The 25,006-nt window shown below is 41.1% G+C and overlaps 2 protein-coding genes across 7 annotated transcripts in view; one reads left to right on the forward strand and one right to left on the reverse strand.

The window, feature by feature from the left end:
* mtor (mechanistic target of rapamycin kinase) overlaps positions 1–25,006 on the reverse strand; it is a 141,249-nt gene that overhangs the window by 75,922 nt on the left and 40,321 nt on the right. For all 6 annotated transcript variants that reach the window (XM_083769578.1, XM_083769579.1, XM_083769577.1 and 3 more), the window contains exons 28-29: positions 21,124–21,286; positions 20,536–20,681 (exon numbers count right to left, since the gene is read on the reverse strand). In XM_083769578.1, coding sequence (XP_083625704.1) covers positions 20,536–20,681; positions 21,124–21,286 — 309 coding nt within the window. The remainder of the gene's footprint in view (positions 1–20,535; positions 20,682–21,123; positions 21,287–25,006) is intronic.
* Positions 6,620–10,677, forward strand: angptl7 (angiopoietin-like 7). Its single transcript, XM_083770354.1, has 5 exons — positions 6,620–7,221; positions 8,704–8,804; positions 9,163–9,357; positions 9,526–9,721; positions 9,871–10,677. Exons 1-5 carry the CDS (start codon positions 6,858–6,860, stop codon positions 10,038–10,040), a joined length of 1,026 nt encoding a protein of 341 aa, XP_083626480.1. The 5' UTR covers positions 6,620–6,857; the 3' UTR covers positions 10,041–10,677.

Genomic DNA, 25,006 nt, shown 5'->3' on the forward strand with positions numbered 1-25,006 from the left:
ATAAACAGGCATCTTCTGTTTGCAATTAAAACAAAATGTTATCCACCAGACTCCAGAAAGGCTCTCGTCGTCCGTCACCACTGATTTGTATCAAATGGAGTCAAGCTACAAAAGACACATCATATCGATATCACAGCTGTAACAGTCCAACATTGAAAAAGTTCATCCGCTGTACATGTTTTTAAGACAGGACGACATGATATAGTCTGAAAGAAACAGCCAGGTGCTCAGGAGAAATAAATACCTTATTAATATTGAAGACGGAAAGAAAGTTTAATTAGGACATGCCCCTCCATGTCCTGAAAAAGACCACTGAGTTCAAACATATTGAGCATTTTACTTTGACAAATTGCTTTAATAAAGGCATTTTTTATTAGACACCTTGCCTCCTGACGTTTCTTGGGTGACTGGGTCTTTTTCTCTGTTTTCACATACTCTATGTATATTCAAGGGCCAATGATTTAAAGCACAGCGCAAGTTACAGTAACACTCAGGGAAACACGGTGCCTACATTCTGTACTGCACATCCAAAGCTCGCTGCTCGCACCACAACGTGTCTGATCAAAAGAGAGATACTGAAATCTAAACACAGAGGTTCTCAACTTCAGATGGAAGATGTTACCCCTTAATAAATATTATATAAGAGGGAAGATGGGAGAGAAGAGAGAAAGCCTTGGAATGCACTGGCTCTCACTTTCAACCACCACCTTTCCCCCTAATTGAACCCATGAGTGATCTGAAGCTCTGGGCTGGCCTCTCCGGTCACAGAGTGGCTCCATTTCCAATGTTTTTTCAAAGGGGGGTTGGGTGTGGGACAGAGACTGCAAAGCAGTCTCTTGACGAGAAACACTGGTCATGATTTGCTACGTCAGCTTATTTATCTTGTCTATCTAAGGTTGTGATTGTTTTATTGTTCTTTACGTTTATTCCAATGGCAATCAGTGCTATAGAATGTTTGTTCAGTAACAAGTGTCTCCCACATCTTATACGTTCATACGTTCATGGCAAAAATAGCTGTTCTACAAGTCCAAAGTGTTGTCACAAAGCTTTTTGAGCTTTGTGTAGATATTCTTTTATTTTACAACATTTTGGAGAAAAAAATGATGGTGTCCCGCAGTGGAATGTGAGGGCCTTCCATGGGGGTTGTATAAATATGGGGGGACCGTCGGTGGAAGTTTATTTGGTTTTAACACCTCTAATGTCGACGTGGTTAGAGGCTGCACTGTTTGGCAGAACGGTGTCTGAAGGGGGGGAGGAAAACAGAACGGCATGATGCTAAGCATATAAAACAGTGTCCAGCTGGACCTCGCGGCACCGAGCAGTGAATGACAGAGTCCAGGGCCGGAGGAAAAGCGATACCGCTGGGGACACCTTGCCGGAGACTGGGATCTGACTCACACAGTACAGTTAAGGCTATGAGAATGTCCAGGAAAGCAAATTATACGCTTTTTTCCACAAAACACTGACTCACAAACCATTACTTCAGGTTAAGAGTTATGAGCATGTCAACAGACACTGGCAACAGCATGCCATCAATTCCGGACAGTTATTGAAATTTTCTGTGACTTTAACTGTAACTGATCATTATTTACAACTTTGTAAAGTCTGTATTTTGAGAATGGAGACATGATATTTTTGTTTTATGAAACAGACACAAAACACAGAACCATGCTACTAGTAATTTAAGCATTGTGTAGAGGTTGATTCAACGTCTGCCAATATTGTAAGTCCATATAAAAGAAACATTGACACACTTGTGTACCATACATGAGATAGGCTGTCCAGATATATCCTAATCTGGACAGCATTTCTAAATTAGCTTTGTAGTTTATCAGTGTTTAGATGAACGTGTTATAAATCAGCCAACTATGACATTGTCACTTTATCTCCAAAATTCCATCTTTTTTATGATATATTTTGGGCTTTTGGTTAAAAGGAAAACACGGACACCAGAGGACGAACCGTGCTCTTGTTTCCAATGCAGCTGTATTGCATTTGTTGTATCAAAGTCAAATCTTTTAACACAATCATGATTATGGTCACTCAGTTGGTCATTACTCTGTGTAAGATTACCATCTAGAATCTAGATGGTATCAAAACTATAATGGAAAGGTAACTGAGAATATCCAGGAAAATGCAGCATGAGGTAATGCAACTTCGACAATCATCTAAGCCATGCATGTGTTGTTGTAAATGCGGTTAAGACAAATACAATAAATGGGTACTGGTTTTGTCTTTAGACGAGGGCCAAATGAGGGAAACAAAATAAATACTGAATTACGTATGGGGATATTAATCAGAGAGAGACAATTATAACCTCAACATATTGAAAATTCATACATTTTCTAACCCCCTCCTCGGATGTTTGCACAGAGTTGACAAATAGGCTTATTACTCCCATATGGTTGGTAGGGAGACAACCAATAAGGAGAATTGAAAACATATGTCAACATCTCAGGAGGACAAAGCCATGTGCACTGGAGACGTACATTGCGAAGCAGTGATCAGTTCGAAAGAGCAGCCAGTGACAAACGTTGAGCTAAATGTCCGGACACGAGAGTGATGTTCCTCCAAATGATTTCACCTTCAACTCAGTGATACAACAAATCAACAGCAGGATGGACCTTCACACAATTGTGTGTTTTTGTGGGATATGGGGGCTAAGGAAAGACATTTTACATTCCTGTACTCAATCACGATTCAGATGAAAACCGCTGCTTTTCCGGACCGTGTGCAGATAAATTTAGAGAGGGGTGCCTGCCAAGTGATTAGTGGAGAGGAAGGGGGTTCATGGGGAAGAGGTGAGGATTTATGCATTGAGGTATCGAGTGAGGGTAAAGGTGTCAAGTTTTTGTTTTGTTTTGTTCCATGTCTATCTACAGTACTTGTTAACAAGGACTGGGCAATATCTATCTTGCCCAACCCTAACCACCACTCTACAACTAAAGAAATATAGTGTCTGAATTATATATATAAAATAATAATGTGATCAATGTGTTTTTGAACTAATGATTCCAGTCACAAAATGTAAATGTAAATATAAATAACGGTAATGGGTCGCACACACCAAGACTGCATTTCAGTATTTTATTCTTGCATTTTGGACAGGAGACAAACATTTCGGCTATCCAGCCTTCCTTCATCAGTGCTATCCAGCCATGTGTGCGACCCATTACCGTTATTTATATGATATGTTTTTGAACGAGTAACGCACCTACTGTAAGTCAGAGCGCGGTGGTCACATGAAGAGTCACAAAATGGAAACGTATACATGTAGCTATGGTTTCTGTGGCTTTAAGAGCTACAGGTACATGGTTGGCTTTGTATTGTTTAGTAAAGTCCTTGGGAAATGTAATGTTGGCAGGATGTCAATAGTACCCCACTGGCCAAGTGGTCCAGGCGCATGCCATATAGGCTCTGGCCTGACAGCATTTTCGAGTGCCGTTCATGACGACCTTTGCTGCATGTCTCTCCCTCCCTCTTTCCTGCCTATCTTAACTATCAATAAAGGAATAAAAGCCAAAAACTAATCTAAAAAATGCTTTTTTGATTTAAGCTACAAAAAAAAACACAATTTCCATGATATCTGGGGCATTGAGTTACAGGTACACAGTTGCCATTGTACTGCTTAATAAAGTCCAAAACATATAATGTTGGCCAGTTGTCAGAAGTCCTTGACCGCACTAGACCGCACGATTGAAGCCACATGATGTATTGTAAACAAATCATTTTGCTATGGTTTCTGGGGCATGGCTTTGAGCGTTACAGGTACAATGTTCCCTTTGTATTGTTTAATAAAGTCCTTGAAAAGTAGAATGTTGTCAGGTTATGTAAATCCAAAACCACACTAATGAAATGGAAGTCAGAGACAATACCAAATATTTATTTTACCGTCTTTCTTTGAGTGCCCATTTTACACACTATACTCATTGACACAGGAGTCCACTTTGTTCCTATTCATCCATTTGTCAGTGAAGCTTGCAGCTTGCAATGAGAACGGAAAATAAAATACACAGGCAAGGCAAATCTGTCACAGAAATGTTGTTCGTGTTAGCTAGAAATTCTGTGCAGATCAAAAGCATGATTGATCCAACCATTTTATTACAGAGCTGGTCAGAGCACACAATGTCTCCTCCAACTGTATAGTGTAACATCCTAACAGTCCTCAATGAGACACTTCTTAAAGTTATACCCACGTCAAGAGAGCAGCAGCTAGGGCTGTCAAAAGTATTACATAATTGCTTGATCGACATAATCATAATTATTTTTGAATAATTGTGTTGTGTTAATCACAATTATTTACACAACAATTAATCGTCAGCTAAAATGTCGTGACAGTCCAAGGAGGAGCAGGGAAAGGAAACTGCACTGCTATTCTTGCATTGGCACAGCAAGTGTCCCTAAATGGTAATATTCTATGTAAAAAGGAATCAGCAGATTTACACTAATAGACACTAGACAGGGCTGTAAATAGCAAGGATCAGACAGCTGTCCATGTACAACCGCCACAATAGCAGCAGGCCAGTCTGACTCATGGCCTACACAAGTGGTTACAATTAGTTTTACAACAAATGCCTTAACTTCTTTTTTTGTGAATGAAATGTTATTTCAACAAATCAGCATGGTAGAGTATGTTAATACAATATTATAGCTAACACAACTGCGGTGGAAACAGCAGGGAAATATGACTATGTCACTGCTCTTCTATTGAGACATGTTGTGATCCTGTGGTCTGGTAGGACCACTACTGGTTGACAAGTGGTATTGCCTGAATGTCAAAATGTAATTTCTCCCCTCAGCAAGCACGTCAGGGGACTTTCTGACTATTGGCTCAGTGGTAAAAATGTCAGCACCTGCGTGAGGGATATACTTTGTCATATGATAAACAGCAAAAATAGCCGATCTACAAGCTCTACAAGTTTCTCCCTTGATGACAGAATACATGGTCACTGTCACGTGGAAACCTTGTATGTCCAAAACTGTTAATAATAATTTAGTCAATTTGTAAAATGTATTTAATCACAGCACAAGCTCTTGTTAATACTTTCCATTGGTCCAATATTCACAAAACCCACAGAAACACTTTCATTTTCCAGATTATTTTAGGAAAGAATTTCCAAGCTCACAACTTCTCATGAGCTTGTAGATTAGCTATTTTCGATGCTTTTGTGTGACACTTTTGAATGATGAAGTAGGGCTTAAATTTAAGGGGGGGTGGGGTTGCATTGTGGGAATACAAGGTTTCTTCCGACAGCAACGACATGTAGCATCTTGCTTTGACCTTCTTGTGAAATGCCGTGCAAATGTCCAGAACTCCCAATTAGACCGTTATGTTCTCAACCACCTCTTCGTTCTTGTTTCACAGTAACAACAATGTAATTATAACGTGTTTGCTGAACTATTTATTTGGGGAAAAAGTGTTTGCAAACCAGGGTGATTATAGTTAACCTCATAAACCCAGAAAACCCATGAAAAAAGGAGGGGTATAGCAGACCCCTGGGTGACTCCAGTCAACTAAGTATACACTGTACTGTAGTGTTTAAGTGCTAAGACTAAAACTAAAGGGAAAAATGTATTTGTTATTTTTTGAAAGAAAATAAACAATGCAAAACTAACTAAAACGAAATAGAATTGTATGTAAAAAAAAAAATCCCATTTGTTTTAGATTTTACACCATCATGTGTCATGTCATGATTCCTTATTCAACCTTTTTTCAGCTTCTATAAACAAGGCTTTCCTTACAATGCCTGAAAAACTCAAACTAAATAAACTAAACTGAAACACTCATTAACAATATTCATTAACAGTAATGCACATTTAAAAACTACACAGTAGTAACTAGTAACTCTGTTGCAAACCCAATTGTCTTGAGATGCTTCTTATGTGCAAAGTAGAAATCATATCAGCTGCCAAAAACCTTGAGGATGTAATAACAGCTGTCATTGACAGGCGTTAAGTCAGGTAAGGAGGTATGGGGTTAATTGCATACATGCAAACCCCTGGTTTTAGCCATAAAAGTGGCAATCAGCACACAATCATTACAAGTTGTAAACAAAGCGTGTCTTCCTATAGCCAAATTTATAGTTAGTTGTGCACCAACGCCGGACACCGAAAATAGCAGCTCTATTAGCTCACAATACATTGTTGTGATTGTGATGCAGTGTGCGCTTGTAGATCGGCTATTTTTGCATTCAACATTGGAACTAAGTCTGTGTTTTTGACAGGGCACGGGTCAAAAACTGGTCCATTTTTACACTCTCAGAATTAAATTAAATCTCTGGATTTCGCTGTGTAGAAAAGGGTTCTGTTCAGATGGGAGCCTTTGTTTTTGTTCCTCTGCTCTTCCAGGCGCTTTGGGGAAAAGAAGGGAAAAAAACACCATCGCCCTGAAACTTTCAACACCTGACAAAGAGAGTAGACACAGGGGCCGAGCCATTAGGAGCGAGCGAAAGTGAGAGAGGAGGAGGTGAGGTGGAGGGGCAGGAGAGTAGAGGAGGGGTGGGGTGGGGAAGGCCCCTCCACCCAGGAGGTTGGTGGGGGTCAGCAGCAGTGACTGGTGTGCACCGGCAGAGAAAGGGGGAGGAACCCACGTGCAGAAAATATTTAAGATGCACCAGGCAGAGCAGAGCTTTAGTGAGGAGACAAGACAGAGAGAACGGCTGGTCAATGCAAGGCTACAAGGGCTTCTACTGACTGAGGCAGACAGATCTCCATTCTTCGTTCTGGGACCTCCAGCACAGCACAGCAGAGTACCTTCTACTGGGATCCACCACTTTTAAACACAGCGAGCCAAAGAAAAAAATAGAACATTTCTGACTTGGTTTGCAAAGATCTAGATTTTTTTTCTCGCTTACAAAATGGCAAAAGTAAATTTGAGCGCATTGGCTTTAGGGATCACGCTGCTCCTGATGGTCGAGACATGGGCACAGCAGAACCCCAGGAAGAGACTGGCACCGCCCAAGCCATCCAAGAATCATTGCTGCGATGATGTACGCTCCTTGAAGGTGCAGGTGGCCAATCTGACCAGCATTCTGGAGGAGATGAACCGCAAGCAGGAGACGGACTTGATGAACGTCGTGAGGCAAATGATGGACTTGGATAAGCAGAACCGGCAGCAGGAGGCCCGTGTCACAGAGGCAGAGAGCAAGTACTCGGAGATCAACAACCGCGTGGAGATCATGCAGCTGCAAGCTGCTCAGTCCGTGACCCAAACCTCGACAGGTGAGCCCCAACGCTTGGCCGTGCAGCTGTTAATGCAGCAGGTGTTAAAGGTACTGCCCAACACAAAGCTCTACAGAAAGCAACTGTGGCAATTAGATTCCATTGAGAAGTCTTTTCACAGCACTTTGTGTGAAAAGTATTTAGACTAATAATTCAGCAGTAATGACTGTAAAACCTTTACCAGTTCCACATGGCAAAACAGATCCTGCTCCCAGTCACGCTACCCCGCCTCTTTCCTTCTTTCACGTCTGTTCGGCATCTGCGACCAGATGCACTTTCCAGGTGTGCAGGTCCTACCGGTGGTTGCTCTGTATGCAGCGCACAGCCATAATCCCTTTCAAAATCATAGGAAATGTGTCTGAAGCTTGGAAAGTCTGCTGTCTTTAACAACCAGTCAGTAAACTTGCGCTTTGAATGACCATTTCACCTCTTCAAGAAGTTTGTGGAGTGTGGCTGGAAAGTACTACAAGATCTTCTAGAATTATTATTAATATTTATTTATGATTCATGGACACCGCCGAGATACTATAACAAGTTATCCCACAGAAATAATTCAGACAAACCATTAATTTCACTGGAATGGGATGCCGTACAGTATTGTCACAACTAATCTGACAAATAGGCAAACAATGTCATGTACAAGACAACGTACATATATATTAGCCACGGAAAGCTATATAATCACGCTTGTGCGCTTTGAATCACAGGCACCAGACTGCTGATAATATAGATTACAGTGTACACACTTGTCTGGGTTGCTCTGAGGCAGCCAAAAGCCATAATTTGGAGCCGCAGAGCCCCGTCTGGTGGGCTGTCAATAAAGACTAACTCTACCTAAAGCCAACATCGACTCCATCAGTCATCTCCACTCTAACAAACCATTAATCAGCATTGGCTGCTGTGGAGAGGACTTAACCAGGCATGGCACAGTTTATTATTTTAATAGCCAATTAGCCTGGTCCAGCAGCCCAACTTTATTGTCACTGGCAGAAGAGATCACTGAATAGGGCTTTTTAAATGACAGAGACACTGTGCAGACAGGAAAAGCAGGCCAGGAAGAGAAGTTAAGATTAGAGTGGAGGTTTTCACGTCAGACACTGTACTCACTCACACATGCCTTTCTTCCCTCTATTATGCACAGTAAAAATCTGAGTCGTATTTCACCCATATATAACTCAGATAGTGTACACATGTACCCAAATGGACCCGATTTGTACACTCTCAGAGTTAAATGAGCACTGCACATTTCACAGTGAAGATTCCAATAGTAGCCAATGATGTCATAGCCCTCCTAATGGCATCGCCATATGATACCGTGCCATAGAACCTAAACAATTTCCTTCTGTTTTGAACTCACTGGCTTTTGAGCAGGGACACATTCTGTCCCCTTACTTGAACATTATTATGTAGGTACTTATTAGGTACTGTGATTAAAATTTATTTTCTTTCTTTTTTACTAACATTTTTCTCCCCTCCCCGTAGATGCCATGTATGACTGTGCGTCACTGTACAACAGAAACTACAAGATCTCTGGAGAGTACAAACTGCCTAAAGATGAGTTTCTGGGAACCCCTGAGCTGGATGTAAGTCAGAGCCTTAACCTGAAAAGCCGAATTAATATCAAAGCCTAATTTAAATGTAAATTAAAATTAAAGCCTAGTTTATACTTCATCATGGGTGAAAAATGCAAATGCACTGCATCACAAGATTCTTTATTTTTGTCAAGAAGTAGTCATTAGACAAAGTTTGAATAATTAGGCTTAAGCTCCTTTGGGGTTCTTGTTGCTATGTACAGTATATAGCAGCATAACATTTTGGGATTTTCTTTTTTTTTCAGAAAACTTAGGTCAGGATTTAGAAGGTGTTTTTATGTATTTTAAAGTAGAATGTTAGGCTCATCAGCTCAGGAACTAAAGAACAACTGGATTCCACTGGTTTCAGGTGTTCTGTGACATGGAGAGCAGCGGTGGAGGCTGGACACTGATCCAGAGGCGCAAGGTGGGCCTGACGTCGTTCAACCGCGACTGGAAGCAGTACAAGAATGGCTTTGGTACCATCCGTGGGGACTTTTGGCTGGGCAATGACCACATTTTCCGTCTCACAAGACAGCCCAGCATGCTCAGGATAGAGATGGAGGTATGTGCGTGTTTGTTGAAGCTGTCCATCGCTAAACTCACACTCGCAACCTTTCCTCAAAGGCAAAACACTGTCCTTTCGATGTCGGTATTCTCACATGCACACACTTTCAATAACCAATGAACTTGATCTCTAAATCAGCCTCTTGTCATCCTTTCCCCGATGCAGGACTGGGAGGGGGAGACTCGCTTTGCAGAGTATGGCTTTTTCACCATCAAAAACGAGCTCAACAGCTACAAGCTCTTCATCGCCAACTACAGCGGGAATGCCGGAGACTCCCTGCGCTACCACAACAACACCAACTTCAGCACCAAGGGCAAGGACAATGACAAATGCGTGGATGACTGCGCTTCGCTGCGCAAAGGTTAGCAAAAAGTGATAAATACCACATTTTTAACTCTGAGGGTGAACAAGTTAAATTTGTTGGTCAGATTTAAATTAATACTGCAATTGCAGATTTTATAGCGTGGCGAACAATAATTAAGACTAATCTTGGTCCTATCTTTGTCACAGGTGGTTACTGGTACAACTGCTGCACTGACTCCAACCTCAACGGTGTGTTCCATCGCTACGGCAAACACACCAAGAACTCAGACGGGATGACCTGGTACGGCTGGCACGGGCCCAACTACTCCCTGAAGAGGGTGGAGATGAAGATCCGACCACAGAGTTTTCGGCCCTAAAGAGCTTCAGACATTATAGGACCCCCTGGATGAGAATGATACTGTACGCATGTCCGTGCAACAGTTAGGAGTTGTTCTGTTATGTTTCGGTGGTTGAATGTTGTGTCTTGTGTTTTGTGTTTTCACCGTGTTTGATTGTAAATTGTAGTTGTTTTTCGTATATTTATCATTGAAAATATTTGTTTTTATTTTCTTAAAAGCTTACCACTATTCCATAAGGGCTAACTGGATACGTTATTCCCTTAGACAAGTCTCAGAAGCATTAAGGTGTCAATCACAAAGCCGATCTACAAGCTCACAACGCACCACATCGTGACGCATTGTGAGCTTGTAGATCGGCTATTGCCGATGTGTGACACGGCACATAACTAAGTATAAAACAGGCATAACACAAGCTGACTACAAGCTATAGTGAGGTTAGGTTATTACAAGTAATAAGACAAAATCACAAAACATCTATCAGTGTTGTGAATTACTGGAATGGAACTAACCACCCAAACAATTTCCTATGAATTACACCACAGGTTTTATTTGTAAAAACCTACTGTTGTAGTAAAATGTGTAATTTGTAAAATGTAAAATGTGTACAGCTCTATAATTATGTTTTATGTGATATAAACTTGTATTTTTAAGAAAACCGTGAGTTTTACTTATTTGCAACATTAATGCCACCATACAGAACACTTTTGGGGAGCTCGACATCCAATGAGAATTGCTCGTGCATTCAATGTCACACACTGCCTTAAACTATTTGACCTCTTGACAGTTTGGTGATCTCCTAACGTCCCGGGGCAAAGGTCTCAGGGCAAATAATGACATTTCAGCATATAAGACCACACACACAATTCTAACAACTGCCATCCAGTTAAATACTAGTGAACCCTGCCTTTAGTACTTGTAAACAATAGCAGCATTTTGTTAAAAGAAAAACGGTGCTTGTCTGGGAGAACATAGTTGTGTCTAACGAATTGGGACATTCCAATGGTTGAATGCCCAAAGACAGAAAGGCTACGCTGCCTACATTAGCTCAAACAAAGTCATAAATTCAGAATTTAACGAGGTGCTGAACTGCGGAAGAACAAGGTCCCAAATAAAGACTGACATGTATTCATACCTCTTGCAAGACATCTCAATAAGAATGGCTTTCTGTCAAGTCTAATTTGACAGTGACAAATGACCGGGTCATTGTGTTCTCGGGAGCAAGCCCATCCACACAAACCTGTGCTCCAGGAAGACCAAGCCCAAGTCAATCAGTGGTGGACAAAAGCCTGAGCTTCTATCAGTGGTGGAAGGAGTACACTTAAACATCCTCTGTTACATGTAAAAGGCCTGTATTAAAAATGTGACTTGATTTAAAGTACAAAACTATATCGGCCCGCGGAATTCTAGTATACTTACAGTACCAAAGTAAAAAGTCTCTGTCTGAGATGTGGTGGAGTAGAAGTTTAAAGTATAAAACAATAGAAATAGTCAAGTAAAGTGAAAGCACTCAAATTGTGCTCAAGTACAGTACTTCCACCACTGGTTTCAATGCACCTCCTGGGTGGTCAGTCCTATATGGACACTCTCTGCACACAGCCAAATCATCAGTGTTCATTTAAAGCTGAAATCTGCATGACATACCCAGGATTTTACCCCTGGTCTATTCTACCATTTTTAAGACAAAGAAAAAGCTACTCGGTCAGGGATAATATTGTGGTTATTATGAGCTTCAGGCCGTAGTAATTGTGTAGGGACTGGGAGACCACCTCCAACCACTGCAGATGTATTAGTTGCATTGTATAAACACACTCTACCATCCAGGTTGGTTAAAATAGCATTGCATTCATTGAAATAAGTTCCGGACTGCTGCTTTACCTCTGAGTCTACAAATGGATGGATGGATGGTTATGACAGTGAGGTTCATCAATATCGTTGTGATTATTTCCACAGTGGTCCTTCAGAGGGATTCTAATGCTTCATGTCGAAGACCTTTATCAAAGACCTCTGGCCAAAAGCTGTTATGCTTTTGACCTCTGGCCAAAAGCAACTATTTTCTATCAAGACCAACCAACCAATATGCCATCAAATAGATATCCTATCATTTATAGCTCACAGTAAGTAACAGGAACCATGAATTATCTGAAATAAAACCCATTTAGTGTAGGAAAAGAAAATCCAGATTGTGGATATCCTGAATCAAACCTTCAGTATGTTTAAGTATAACACATTCACCTGAAAACATGCTTTAAATTTGGTCAGAACAACAACAAGGTTAAAATGGTTGCACTTAATACAACTTCAAACTGAAAGCTTCACTGCAAAGTGCAAACTCCCATTAACACTCAGCGTCGTTAAATTAACACTTGGAATGTTGCTTGTTTGTTTGTTTGTTTGTTTGTTTCCATCACCAACGTTGCAATGTTGCACACAGTAAAATCCTCAGTGTTCATTCATCTGAGTGTGTGTACAAATACATACGGGTACTGGCTCCATTTATTTTGTACACTATCAGATCTAAGTGAGCACTGAGGATTTTACTGTGTAAACACTTGGATAGTAGTACCTCAAGGTATTGCCCATGAATCACTCATTTTGAGTGAATGATAAGAATTCTGATAAAAAAGGACATCTGCTTAGGAGAAAGTGGATTTATATATAAACAATTTATATGCATTTATCCTCCCTTGTAGGAGGTTCAGTGGATCATTCATCACACCATCACAAAGCCTGGTTTTCTTAAACTTTGTATTCCTGAGGTTATTTTTTATTCTGCAATATGAACTTAAGTTAGAATTGTACTCATAGCGGCACAGAGTGCCGAGTACTCATAAAGGCACTATGAGCTTGTAGATCTGCTATTTTTTGGGAAAATCGTGAAAATGTGGCGCAAATCTCTGAATATATATTATTGTCAGAGCGAACCTTTTTAACTCAAATCTTTGCTTCTGGTGGGTCCCTGGAACAACATATTTTCAGATGAGGGTCCGTGGCCAAATAATTCTGTGGGTCCTTGACATGAAAAAGGTTGAGCACCACTGACATACAAACATAGGTTTTTCAGAAAACTTTTAGGATTTAGAAGATTTTTTTTTAGAATCGGCCTCAGTCCTAAATGGGTTAATCTGATGTTATTATATGGAAGAATGGTAGTGGTAGAGGAGAAAAAATACATAACTCCATCCCTAGCCTACTGGAGCTCTGAGCATGTGCGCAAGGGGTTTAGCAGCAGATTAACCTTTTTGGGGGACAAAACACTGTCTAGCGTAACTAGTCATTATGAAAGACGGATGTCTAAAAATAAATAAATAATAATAATAATTTTCAAGTGATCAAAATAAGCAATTTAGCGTTAAACTCATTGCACAAAATGCGCACGCTCAGAGCTCCGGTGGGCTGGGGCTGGAGTTACAGTATGTAATGTTTCACCTCTACCACTCATTCTTGGATATAATAACATGTTAGTTCAATCACTGTGTTCTGTTCTGTAGCTCCAGTTAGCTCATAACATTAGCCACTCTATGGTTGTGACAACTTGTGAGGGGCTCTGGGTTAACACGAGCTAACACGAGCTGCGGCCTTTCAGGGCTTAGGAGGCACTCCCATTGGCTTAGGTGGCGTGTCTGGAAGCCTAGAGACGAGCCAGCCAATCAGGACTAGGTCGCGCAAAGGTCCTCATAGGCAAACCGAGAGGATATATGCCAGGTTTCATCTGACAAACATAATGGTGATATTGACTCCCAAATACTGTACCGTTATGGAGTTATTTGCTTTGCTAATTTAAATTGCCCTGTCTTAAACTAGCATAGGAAACCATGCTAGTTCATGCTGCCTTTACGTAGACTTTCACTATACCCTGTAAACAACATGCAATAGAAAGTCCTTTTTATCAGGACTGTAGCAGACAAATTTTTTTGTGGTTTTCGCCTTTATTTTTTATAGAGGGACAGACAGTAGGCTGACAGGAAATTTGGGAGAGAGATGGGGGATCGGGAGTCGAACCCGCAGACACTGCCAGACTCGGGCTACCGGCCAAGGTGCCTGGACCGTTGAGCCAAGGCCCAGGCCAGGACTGTAGCAGACTTAAATCAATCTAAAAGCGCCCAGCCCTGCACTGCACTGGACGGGACTGTAGTCCATTTGAGAAGGATGCACTGTTGCTGAAGACGTCTGCAGACTCTTTACCATCTGAGCAGCATACCAGACTTTATTTGAAATTCCATTTTCATGGTGCCCAGCACATTATGGCTGTGTATTTACTATAAACAGATGTTCCGGAGGCAATGACACTGAGTTCCAGCCAGCCAGCCATCAGTCAGAGCGGAGATGGAGACATCAGCATTATGGTTAAAGGAAAACACTTCACCTTGTTTCTCAATCTCCATATATCAGTCCTCACTAAAGTAAGGTACAAGTTCTGTCTATTTTCTCTGTGTCTAAGAGGCTGTGGATAGGTCTGAACCAGTTGTTCAGTAGTATGTTATGATGTATTTTAACTTCGTTTTATTTATGTACCGGTAATCTGCCACGTACAGTATGAAGCTTGAGTGTTTTAGTTGGTTATTTGTTTGATCATGTCATGTTGGTTCATTGTCTATGTCAAATTAATTCTAAAAGTGTCCTGTAAGTCCATAAAGGTTGTAGCCTGACACCTGAATTTTCATTTCGTTTCACTTCATTATTCAGACTGAAAGCCGTTCCCACGGCAGCCGTTTCTGGGATGGACGTTGCCAAAGCGGCAGTATTCTGTGATTGGTTCATACCAACCAATCAAAATTGTAAGAAAGCAGATGACAATGTCAATCATGTGGCTATGGTTAACCCGGTTGCTAACCAAACAGACAGTCAGACACAGTCAACGAGCGCTATACTAGCATGTAAACAAAAACGGTAAAATATGTCGGATGATGATGATGTTTGTAAAAACCTGTCATTTCTGTAAAGAAACTATTCATCATAGGGAGATTTAATAGCCAGTGATGGGTTTGATGGCCAATCAAACCCAGCCGTTTATGGTAGCGATTCAGGGCTGGAGCCAGGCCATATAGGCTGAGCTTGAATAAAGAAATATCAATCAATCAATCAGGTCTCACACTTTCAAGATTTTTCAAAATTGCAGATGTACAAGCTTGGGGTTAATGCTAACAATGGGTAGTATGCTAACAATCAAGCAAGAGAAAGACTGTACATTAATTCAGCCTTTTCAACAAAGGGGTTTATATAACTACTGACCCAGACAGATCCATGTTCCCATCATTAAAATCAACCAGACATCCTTCTGATTCAAATCAGTGGTATAAATCAAATAAGACATCCAACTCTTCCTTGGGGGATCAGGACACTTGATCAATGGCTCTCCTCAGCTGTTCTAGGAATTCTAGGGAAAAGCAGACCCAAATGACGGCCTTGGGTTATTCACATCACCCTTAGAGCTGCTTAATGACCTCAAATAGTGGAAAAGTTTAGTCGAGCATATCAGCCATTTGCAACAAGGTGGAAATGAAGTGTGACGTGCCAGTCCATACGACTCAATGTAGAACACTTGTATTTTTAGTACACTGTGTGCAGACCGATAAACTAGACATCTCAGCGTAATTATTTTAGGCTCAATAATACATTATTTATACGCCGTCATATAACAATGTGCCTTGCCGAAAATACAATTATTTGCGATGACACCGCTGTACCAGTGTTGATTTCGTCGACTAAAACTAAGACAAGAAATGTTTGTCGACTACCTTTTTCCACTGACGAAAAATAAATGGAAACTAAATAAAAACTAACCTATGATGACTAAAACTAAGACTAAATATATTGACAATTTCGTCAACAAATAAAAACTAGACTAAAATGTTAGGAAGGGACTAGTGGACAAGAGATCCAGTATAAGTTATTTTACACTTGGTTGCATGCTGAAAATAGCCGATCTACAAGCTCACAAAGCGTTGCGAGCTTGTAGATCGGCTGTATGGTCATTACGACGGCATCAAGACCCGACAAAATACATTTTAGTCGACTAAATCAACTGTATATTTATTCGACTAAAATCTTATGAATGATATTTAGTCGACTAAAACTAGATAAACACTACAACATTCCAGGTGACTAAAATGTGACTAGAACAAAATGAAAACTAAAATCTAAATTTGCTGCCAAAAACAACACTGCGCTGTACAACGTATAAATCAGGCTTAGTGGTTTCTTGTAGCTCAAGACAACATCAGCTACCACCAAGAAAACTACACAACTTCTGTCCACATGGTTAAAAATCACATTTGTTCATTTAACTGTGAGAGGGTAAAATGGATCCGTAACTGGAGTTACAGGAGAAAGGCTATACAGCAAGGCTGTATAGGGCCAAGCATACAGTCAAGCTCCAAGCTGAATCATTAGTCAAGCTCCAAGCTAAATCATTTGGTTTGACTTGATCCAAGTCCCTCATACGTCTCATTCATACAGTGTACCCCGGCATGTGAACCAGGAGGAGCAGCACCGAAATCTGAACCAGGAGTAGCATCAAAGTCTGCTTTCTACTAGGACAGCGAGGGGAAAAAAATAAAAAACAAGAATGTGCATTTCCATCTCTTATAATGTCAAAAGAACCTTACTCCGATTGCAAACCCTGAAATTCAATATGTAAGGGAAGAATACGAAGAGAACAGGCTCTGGAAACGATGCCAAGTTCACCTGCAAGCAGCATGAGTCAGTAACGCTGAAGTAGCAGTGACGGTGCTTAGTGTCATAAAAAAAAGCCTAAAAATGTGTGCTTCGGATTCCTCCACGGAGGGAGAGAGAGAGAGAGAGAGTGGGTTTTTTTGCGTAGCGCTTTCTGCTGTGCACCACGATGCTAGATCTTTTTATGGGAAATCCTGAAGAGGTGAGAACCAGATGGAGGGATCGAAAACGCCGCGGCACTGCCTCCCATCATTCATCATCATCAAGGCCCCCTGAGAAATTGAAAACAGACCCCCGGAGAAACACTATTCCAGACGCTCACAGAGATGAAAAGGAGGCGCTCGTCCAATTAGATGCCTGGAAAACAGATTTCTTCATACGAGGCCGACGGAGTGCGAGCGCAGAGGTGAGAAGAGGCGATGGAAAAGATGATTGTGGATATCATCGCTGTCGAGCAGAAACCATGTATCTCCCTTTTTCTTTAGTTTTTAGAATTTTATATTAATATTTGTTTAAATCCCATACATTTAGTTTGAAAGACATTTCAGCCTCTCACATGCCCAAAATAGAGACACCAGGTGGTTACATTTGTCTGTAGGTTTTCTAAATATTAACCAGGTTATGAGTAAATAACTACACTGGATGCATTTGAACGCAGTTTATTTTTCCTGGAAAAAATATGAATTTGGACATACAAGGTTTCCACCCGACAGGGACGATATGCAAGCGTTTTAGAGGAGGAGGATGTGTGTAGACAAGCACTTCTTCATCTATAATAAAAATGAAATTTCTGAGAGTCATCCAATGGTCCCTTCTAAGTAAAGGATTGCTATACACAAAAGCACCCGCCAACCTCAATATTTACCAAGCATGTATAGACTACAGAAGATTAATGGAGGTTCAGGTAATGCATCAATTATCTGTAGAGAATTATAAAGATGCTGATCAATCTCTGTTACTATAGGGGTCTAAGGCCATTCTAACATTAGAAAGACAATATTCTTTACTGTCAAGACTTGCTCATTGAGCTTTTGATCAAGATTTAAAAAAAAATGCTTAGGCTGCAAATAGCATATATTATACAATTTGCATTTGGTTGAATGCAAGACAGTTTTGACTGGTGGTAGTTCACAGTTACTTCCATAACAAGGGGAGTAATTGAGCCACATGGCTCATCGCAAACCTTGACCTTTGTCCACCAAATTGCACCACCTGTCACAAACTGAGCTAACCCTAATAAATGAAGTCTCCGGGCCTCATTACAATAGTTTTCAGGGTTCCACTAATAATGTGACATTACAGTGAATAGTATTTATTGCGACCGCACGTCATTTACTGTGAAATCGTGCATTTCCCGTCAGTCATGACCATATATGATGACATCACGTGACATCATCAGGGATGGAGATCACTGATGTCATCAATATTAACCCCACATATGGGAATATGTGGGGAATATGTGGCCCATACAGACATTAAAAGTTCTCAACAGGACCGAAATTAAGTCCTGGCCCTACCTGGGCCCTCATCAAAGCCTGTACACTCAAGACACTGCCCCTGCAGCCACACTAGAGTTCTCATCAGGCCCAAAGATTAAGGCCCGGCCCTAACTGGGCCCTCATCAAACCCTGTACACTCAAGACACTGCCCCCGCTGCCACCCTTAGATCTCCATATATGGAGCTGACCTGTTCTGACATCCCATATGTTGATCTGGCCACATCAAACCCTGTACACTCAAGACACGCTCCATATATAGCCAGTACAGAATTCATTCTATATGTTGATCTGACCCCCATGCCAAAGCGCCAGCGCTCGCCCAGCAGTCTGCTGTCACCTAGGCGGATGCGTGCACGCGACCTCGCCCTTTCTCGCCGTCAGGCGTCTTACTGGTTATCATAAGAACATGTTTCAATGGTGAGTGCAATCTCAGGTTTTAGTAAGATTTTAACAGATACTGTACACTTAAAAAGGTAATAGGCTTGATTAGCAGCACCTGCAGTAAAAGGTTATATATGAGCTACCCCTTGCGTGTGCCAAAGGTATTATTTCTATGCATCAAAAATATTCAAGAAGCTCTGTGTACTGTACATTCCCTATATCCAAATTATAAAAGTCAATCATATTTCACCTCACCTATTCAGTGGTTAGTTATTCCACTGTTAAATGATTGAAACAAAACATTCCACATACAGTGGATATTGAGTCATGATCTGACAAGGACTGTTATTTCAGATCATTTTTCATAATCCATTTTATATTCTTTGAGAAGCTAGCTGTGTAAACTATTCAGTGACGATTTATTATTCTGTCCAAGATGATTAAGCCATGCATGGTTTCCATGCATTACGTTCTGCATGTCAAAATATACATAACGAGGGGATTTAACAGGGAAAGACAAAAAAAAATGATGTCACAGCAATACAGTCATTTAGCCTGCACTCTGTCAATATTTACACTCAGTCAATGATGTAAGTGACATGCCTGCTTTGAACAACTCAATGGCTGGCATTTGTTTTTCAGAGCCAAGTGCCACATTCCACCAATACAGACACCAGTGAAATGGCCCTCTAGAACATCAGGTTTTCAACTTTAAGAATGCTTAAGCGTAATGAGCTCAGCCATAAACAATCAGCCGTCAGCTGCCCATTTACTGCTACGTGAATATTTACAGTATTCACTAGACCAACATCTCTTAAGTAGAGCCTCCATTGCTGAAACTGGGAGTAATCCATTGTTTATTTAATAAATAATTGCAATTCAATGTTTTTAGGGCAGTCCTTCGAATCATCAGATGTACAGTATACAGTATGCGTAAGCAGTCTGGCAACGCAAAGACTATTTATTCACTAATAATTCACATTATCAATACTATTTAGCACTGGCAATGGCTGCGCTAATTAGTTATTATAGGACACAGGATCAAGGCCCACTTCAAAATCTTGAAAGTGGGCATTTTCAGAGCATGTTTGTTCTATATTGAATAAACCTGGGATCAATGGAACTAGCATAGTACTTCAAGTTCCTCTTTATCGGTATCACAATTAAAATGTCAATGTTAATCAGAATTTGAATCCGTCTCTGCTTGGGGATGAGTGAGGTCTGCTGGACTTTTGTTTTAAAATTAGCTTATACTGTGATTGGATTGTATGGATTGTATTGGATTGGATTATGGATGTATCATGTACCTATGATTGTTTATAGGATGTTGTGTACTGTTGTTTTGTCTGTTTTTGTCTGCCTTTTATTTTTCAACTTTTACTGATCTTGTATTTAAGGTTTGTTTGTCTTGTTTTCTGTTGTCCTTTTTCTTTGGGGTGAAAATTCAATGTGTTTACTCTTTTATGTCATACTTGTGGGGTTTATTTAAGAGAAGCTGTCAATGCCACCATTTATTATTTTTCAAACTCAGTATTTAAATAATGCTTCTGTGAAAAAAACCAATAAACAAAGAAAAATATTTTTTATCGTAGCATTTTGCCAATAATTTGGCAATCACGGCTCACAGGCTGAGATCATAGACATATAAAGGTAGACTCCCTTTCCGGCTCTGGAGCGTATGTGCTCAAGGGCAAAACAAGGGCAAAACATTCCTGAGAGTCCTTGCGAAGCCCCGCGGAAAGCATGAGCGTGAGTCACAGAGCGCATGTTCGGGTCTGATAAGTCCCGGAAAAGATGCGCTGTGATTGGCCAGTAATCACTTGAGTGACAGCGTGACGTAACGTGCCTTCCACACTTCCCTCTTGCACACATATGGCTCCAACGAACTGCAACGCCTATCAATCTATGGTTGAGATGGTCTGCTTTAGGAAACACAGTGTGTTGCGTTGGGAGCTCCTTACCTGATCAGAGACTCCAGGATCTGCGGAGAGGGACCCTTCTGGAACTCCAGCTCCTTGTAGTGCAGAGCCTTGGCATAGGCACGGCACTTGGCTGCTCTCTCGCCCAGGAGCACAATGCCGTTATCGTCTCTCAGAGGCAGAGGACCCTGACAGAGAAAACACAAGATTTACAACAAAAGCACACCTGCTGTTTGCATTCAAAATGACATTGCTTGCGCTTGTATAGTGATATTGTATAGTGAAATATATAGAGTGCTGACACAAAAAGATTACATTACGCTACGTTGTATGTTAACCACTTAAGCCTTCATTTATACTTTGGCGTATGATGAATAGCGAAAATATCTACAAGCTCACAACATATCGCATTGTGGCACATCATCAGCTTGTAGATTAACATTTCTCTTTACTATAACGACATCTAAGGCATAATGGCATGCAAAAACAGGTATGCCAGGTTCAAAGTGGTTAAAAGTTTGGCTTCCACAACATCAAATCAAACTCCATATACCTCTGCCAAGGCTACAAAAAGAACAAACTTCTGCCATGTCTCAAAGTGGCCAGTTTATAGTGGGTTTCATTGCAAACCTTGTCACTGTGCTCCATGAACTCTGCCAGGTTGAGCAGTGTTTGTGTGACCTCAGCGATGTCCTGCGAGGTCAGGGCCAGCGCGATGCTGAGGATCAACTCGTCTTGCTGGTCCTCGCTCAGTTCCGACCAACACGACAGGAAGGCAGCGTTGAACAGGTCCCTGGAGAATGACAGCCATGCAAATGGACATACACACGGTGACACAGGGTCTCTTTTGATGCTATAAAGTCCCTTAACCCTCCCTATACCCAATAATTAACAAACGTAATAGGCATGTTATTTAAATGAATGGTGTAGTTAATACCAGAACATAGGCCATTATTACTGTGCAATTAATGGCCAATATAGTTTACACATTTAAACTTTGAGCAAAGAAGAGAAATGAGACGTTTGCCCAGGACCCAGAAGTGGAAAGTGTTGTGAGCTTGTAGAGATTTTCACTACTTCTTTAACATGTTTTCAGTTTTCTAATTTAAGAATCAAGAATCAACTTTACCCAGCAAGCCAAATTACGTCATGATGACGTCATGATGACGTCCTTAACGTCACCGTTCAGGACTAGGCCAGATCACAACCCATATGGGGATGATCTTTATGTCATTTCCAGGACGCCTTCACCAGTTGAAATAATATAGTTTATTCTGGGTCAGATCTGACTAGTTATGATATGACTTAAGTTGATCTGGCCTCGATCGGACTCTCTCTGATTAATCTAGGGACGTCCGTCTTAGTGGGCAGAATGTATGTTGGTTGAAATCAGGTGATATTCTGGGCCAGATCCGACTAGTCTTGGTTTGACTTGATCGGGCCACAATCAAGACGTCACTAATTCGTCGAGGTCCTGACCATGCTTGCTGGGTATTGTCACATGATGGTTTTAAGTAAAAGAGTGGGTGAAACAAGCAAAAGAGTAGGTGCATGGTTCCCTTCGTGTCGTTATTTATGGTATTAATGGAATGAAATTCATGAAATCATGAAATCTACATGAAAAATCTTGGGGACCCCTGTTGTGTTGGGAGGGGGGGTATGGGTGTGGTGTGGGGGGAAAGCTTGACATCAAATCATGACTGTTAAGGGCTTCATTTAATTTGTTAATTCGAGGTGAATTAAGTCAAGCCCTTAACAGTCATTATTTAACGGAGATACAGTCAGGTCCGGAAATATTTGGACAGTGACACAATTTTCATAATTTTGGCCCTGTACGGTACCACAATGGATTTGAAATGAAACACTCGAGATGCAATTGAAGTGCAGAATTCCAGCTTTAATTTGAGGGTATTTACAACAAAATTGAAAGAAGGGTTTAGGAATTGCAACAATTTTCAAACATAATCCCCTCATTTTAAAGGACCTTAAGTAATTGGACAAATGAATATAATCATAAACAAAATGTTCATTCTTAATACTTTGTTGAAAAGCCTTTGCAGGCGATGACTGCCTGAAGTCTAGAACCCATGGACATCACCAAACGCTGGGTTTCCTCCTTTTTGATGCTTTCCCAGGCCTTGACTGCAGCTGTCTTCAGTTGTTGTTTGTTTGCAGGTCTTTCTGCCTTAAGTTTTCTCTTAAGCAAGTGGAATGCATTCTCGATCGGATTCAGATCAGGTGATTGACTCGGCCATTGTAGAATTTTCCATTTCTTTGCCTTGTAAAACTGCTGGGAAGCTTTCGCAGTATGTTTTGGGTCATTGTCCATCTGTATGGTGAAGCGCCGTCCAATCAACTTTGCTGAATTTGGCTGAATCTGAGCAGACAGAATGTTCCTATAGACTTCAGAATTCATGAGGCTGCTTCCGTCTGCTGTCACATCATCAATATACACTAGTGACCCAGTGCCATTGGAAGCCATGCCATCACATTGCCTCCGCCATGTTTTACAGATGATGTGGTGTGCTTCGGATCATGAGCCGTTCCAAGCCTTCTCCATACTTTTCTCTTCCCATCATTCTGGTACAGGTTGATCTTAGTTTCATCTGTCCAAAGAATGCTGTTCCAGAACTGGGCTGGCTTTTTTAGATGTGTTTTGGCAAACTCTAATCTAGCCTTTCTATTCTTGAGGCTTATGAATGGTTTGCACCTTGTGGTGAACCCTCTGTATTTGCTCTCGTGAAGTCTTCTCTTTATGGTAGACTTGGATAATGGTACGCCTACTTCCTGGAGAGTCTGTCTCACCTCAGTAGATGTTGTGAAGGGGTTCTTCTTTACCATGGCAATGATCCTGCGGTCATCAACCGTTGATGTCTTCCGTGGACGTCCGGGCCTTTTTGGGTTGCCGAGCTCACCAGTGCGTTCCTTTTTTTTCAGAATGTACCAAACTGTTGATTTGGCCACTCCTAATGTTTCTGCTATCTCTCTGATGGATTTTTTCTTTTTTCGCAGCCTGAGAATGGCCTGTTTCACTTGCATTGAGAGCTCCTTAGACCGCATGTTGTGGATTCTCAGCAAACACTTCCAAAAAATGCCACACCTGAAATCAACTCTAGGCCTTTTGCCTGCTTTATTGATGATGAAATAAGGAGTAATGGCCCACACCTGCTCATGAGACTGCTTTTGAGTCAATTGTCCAATTACTTAAGGTCCCTTGAAATGAGTGGTCTATGTATGAAAATTGTCGCAATTCCTAAACCCTTCCTCCAATTTTGCTGTAAATACCCTGAAATTAAGTGAAATTCTACACTTCAATTGCATCTCAATTATTTCATTTAAAATTCAGTGTGGTAGCGTACAGGGCCAAAATTATGAAGATTGTGTTACTGTCCAAATATTTCCGACCCTGACTGTATGCTAGTGGTCCAGAGCTCAAAAAAGATAGAGAACCATTGACCTATTGATTTGGGTCCCCAAATTATATATATAAAAAAAAAATATATATATTTTTTAATGAATGGCTGGAGAATGGAAATGAAGAGTTTACATAGTACATGCATAAACTTTCCTTAATGATTATATCTGGTTTCAATATTCATTTATGATTTGTATTGGGGGTGGGGAGGGGCTGGGGACCCCCGGAAATGTCTCACGACCCCCAGCCAAAAACGTTGAGAATCCCTGCTCTAGAGCACTAATCACAAAGATGGTAGTGAAGGACATGCTGATAATTAGTTTTGTGGAATGACAGGGATTCTGTGTGCTCTTAGCAATTGTGGAATCTGAATACACAGTCCCATCCCATAAAACGTGACCACTCCATTTGAAAAGCTCTATGAGGGGACTGCACAAGATCTCAGCAAAATCTCAATGAACTGTCCCAAAGCTGGCCTTAACCACAGACGCATGGACGGCACTCAGTGAATCTTATGTCGCCATGGCCTGCGAGTTGATTTATTGTCGGCCAGCTGAGCCAATCAAGGTTAAGTATTATTCTCAAGTGCCCGGTTTTTGAGCAGTAACCTTTTAATAAAATTATCTATTCCAGTGAAGAGAATAACAGAATTGTCTGTCTTTTTTCCCTGCTCAACTATTGATTTTTGTCAGTCATGCACATCCCTAAAACACAGCAATTTCTGTATTAAAACATATACTTCCCACTGTAGCACCATTGTTATTCCAAACCATTGACATTACCATTACACACATTCAACTAAAATGTTTCTCGGTCGGCAAAAACTAGGCTCTGGCTCTTTCTGCAATGCATCATGGTTATGGTCCTGCTGATGTTGTACTGTTTAAAAGGTGTACAGTACCCCCTTTCTGTGTGTCCCAGGATGACTTTCACCCCTTTCATTCTTGGGTTGCAGAGCAAGCGTGCTTTTTTCAGCAACCGCCCTGCTTTAACGTTCACGAAAAACTGAACTCATTCACACCTGGAAGCCTCCCAGGAGAACCAGTCGTCCGCTGGCCATTAAACAACTCAACTCTGAACCAGTTGGAGGTTTGACTG

Source organism: Protomyctophum parallelum, assembly GCF_964188405.1.
Source record: "Protomyctophum parallelum genome assembly, chromosome: 7".
Classification (NCBI taxonomy): Eukaryota; Metazoa; Chordata; class Actinopteri; order Myctophiformes; family Myctophidae; genus Protomyctophum; species Protomyctophum parallelum.

Coding starts and splice junctions, on each gene's coding strand:
- angptl7 (XM_083770354.1), top strand. CDS start 6,858: ATGGCAAAAGTAAATTTGAGCGCATTGGCTTTAGGGATCACGCTGCTC. Junction 8,805..9,162: donor TGGGAACCCCTGAGCTGGAT/GTAAGTCAGAGC, acceptor CACTGGTTTCAG/GTGTTCTGTGACATGGAGAG. Junction 9,722..9,870: donor CTGCGCTTCGCTGCGCAAAG/GTTAGCAAAAAG, acceptor TCTTTGTCACAG/GTGGTTACTGGTACAACTGC.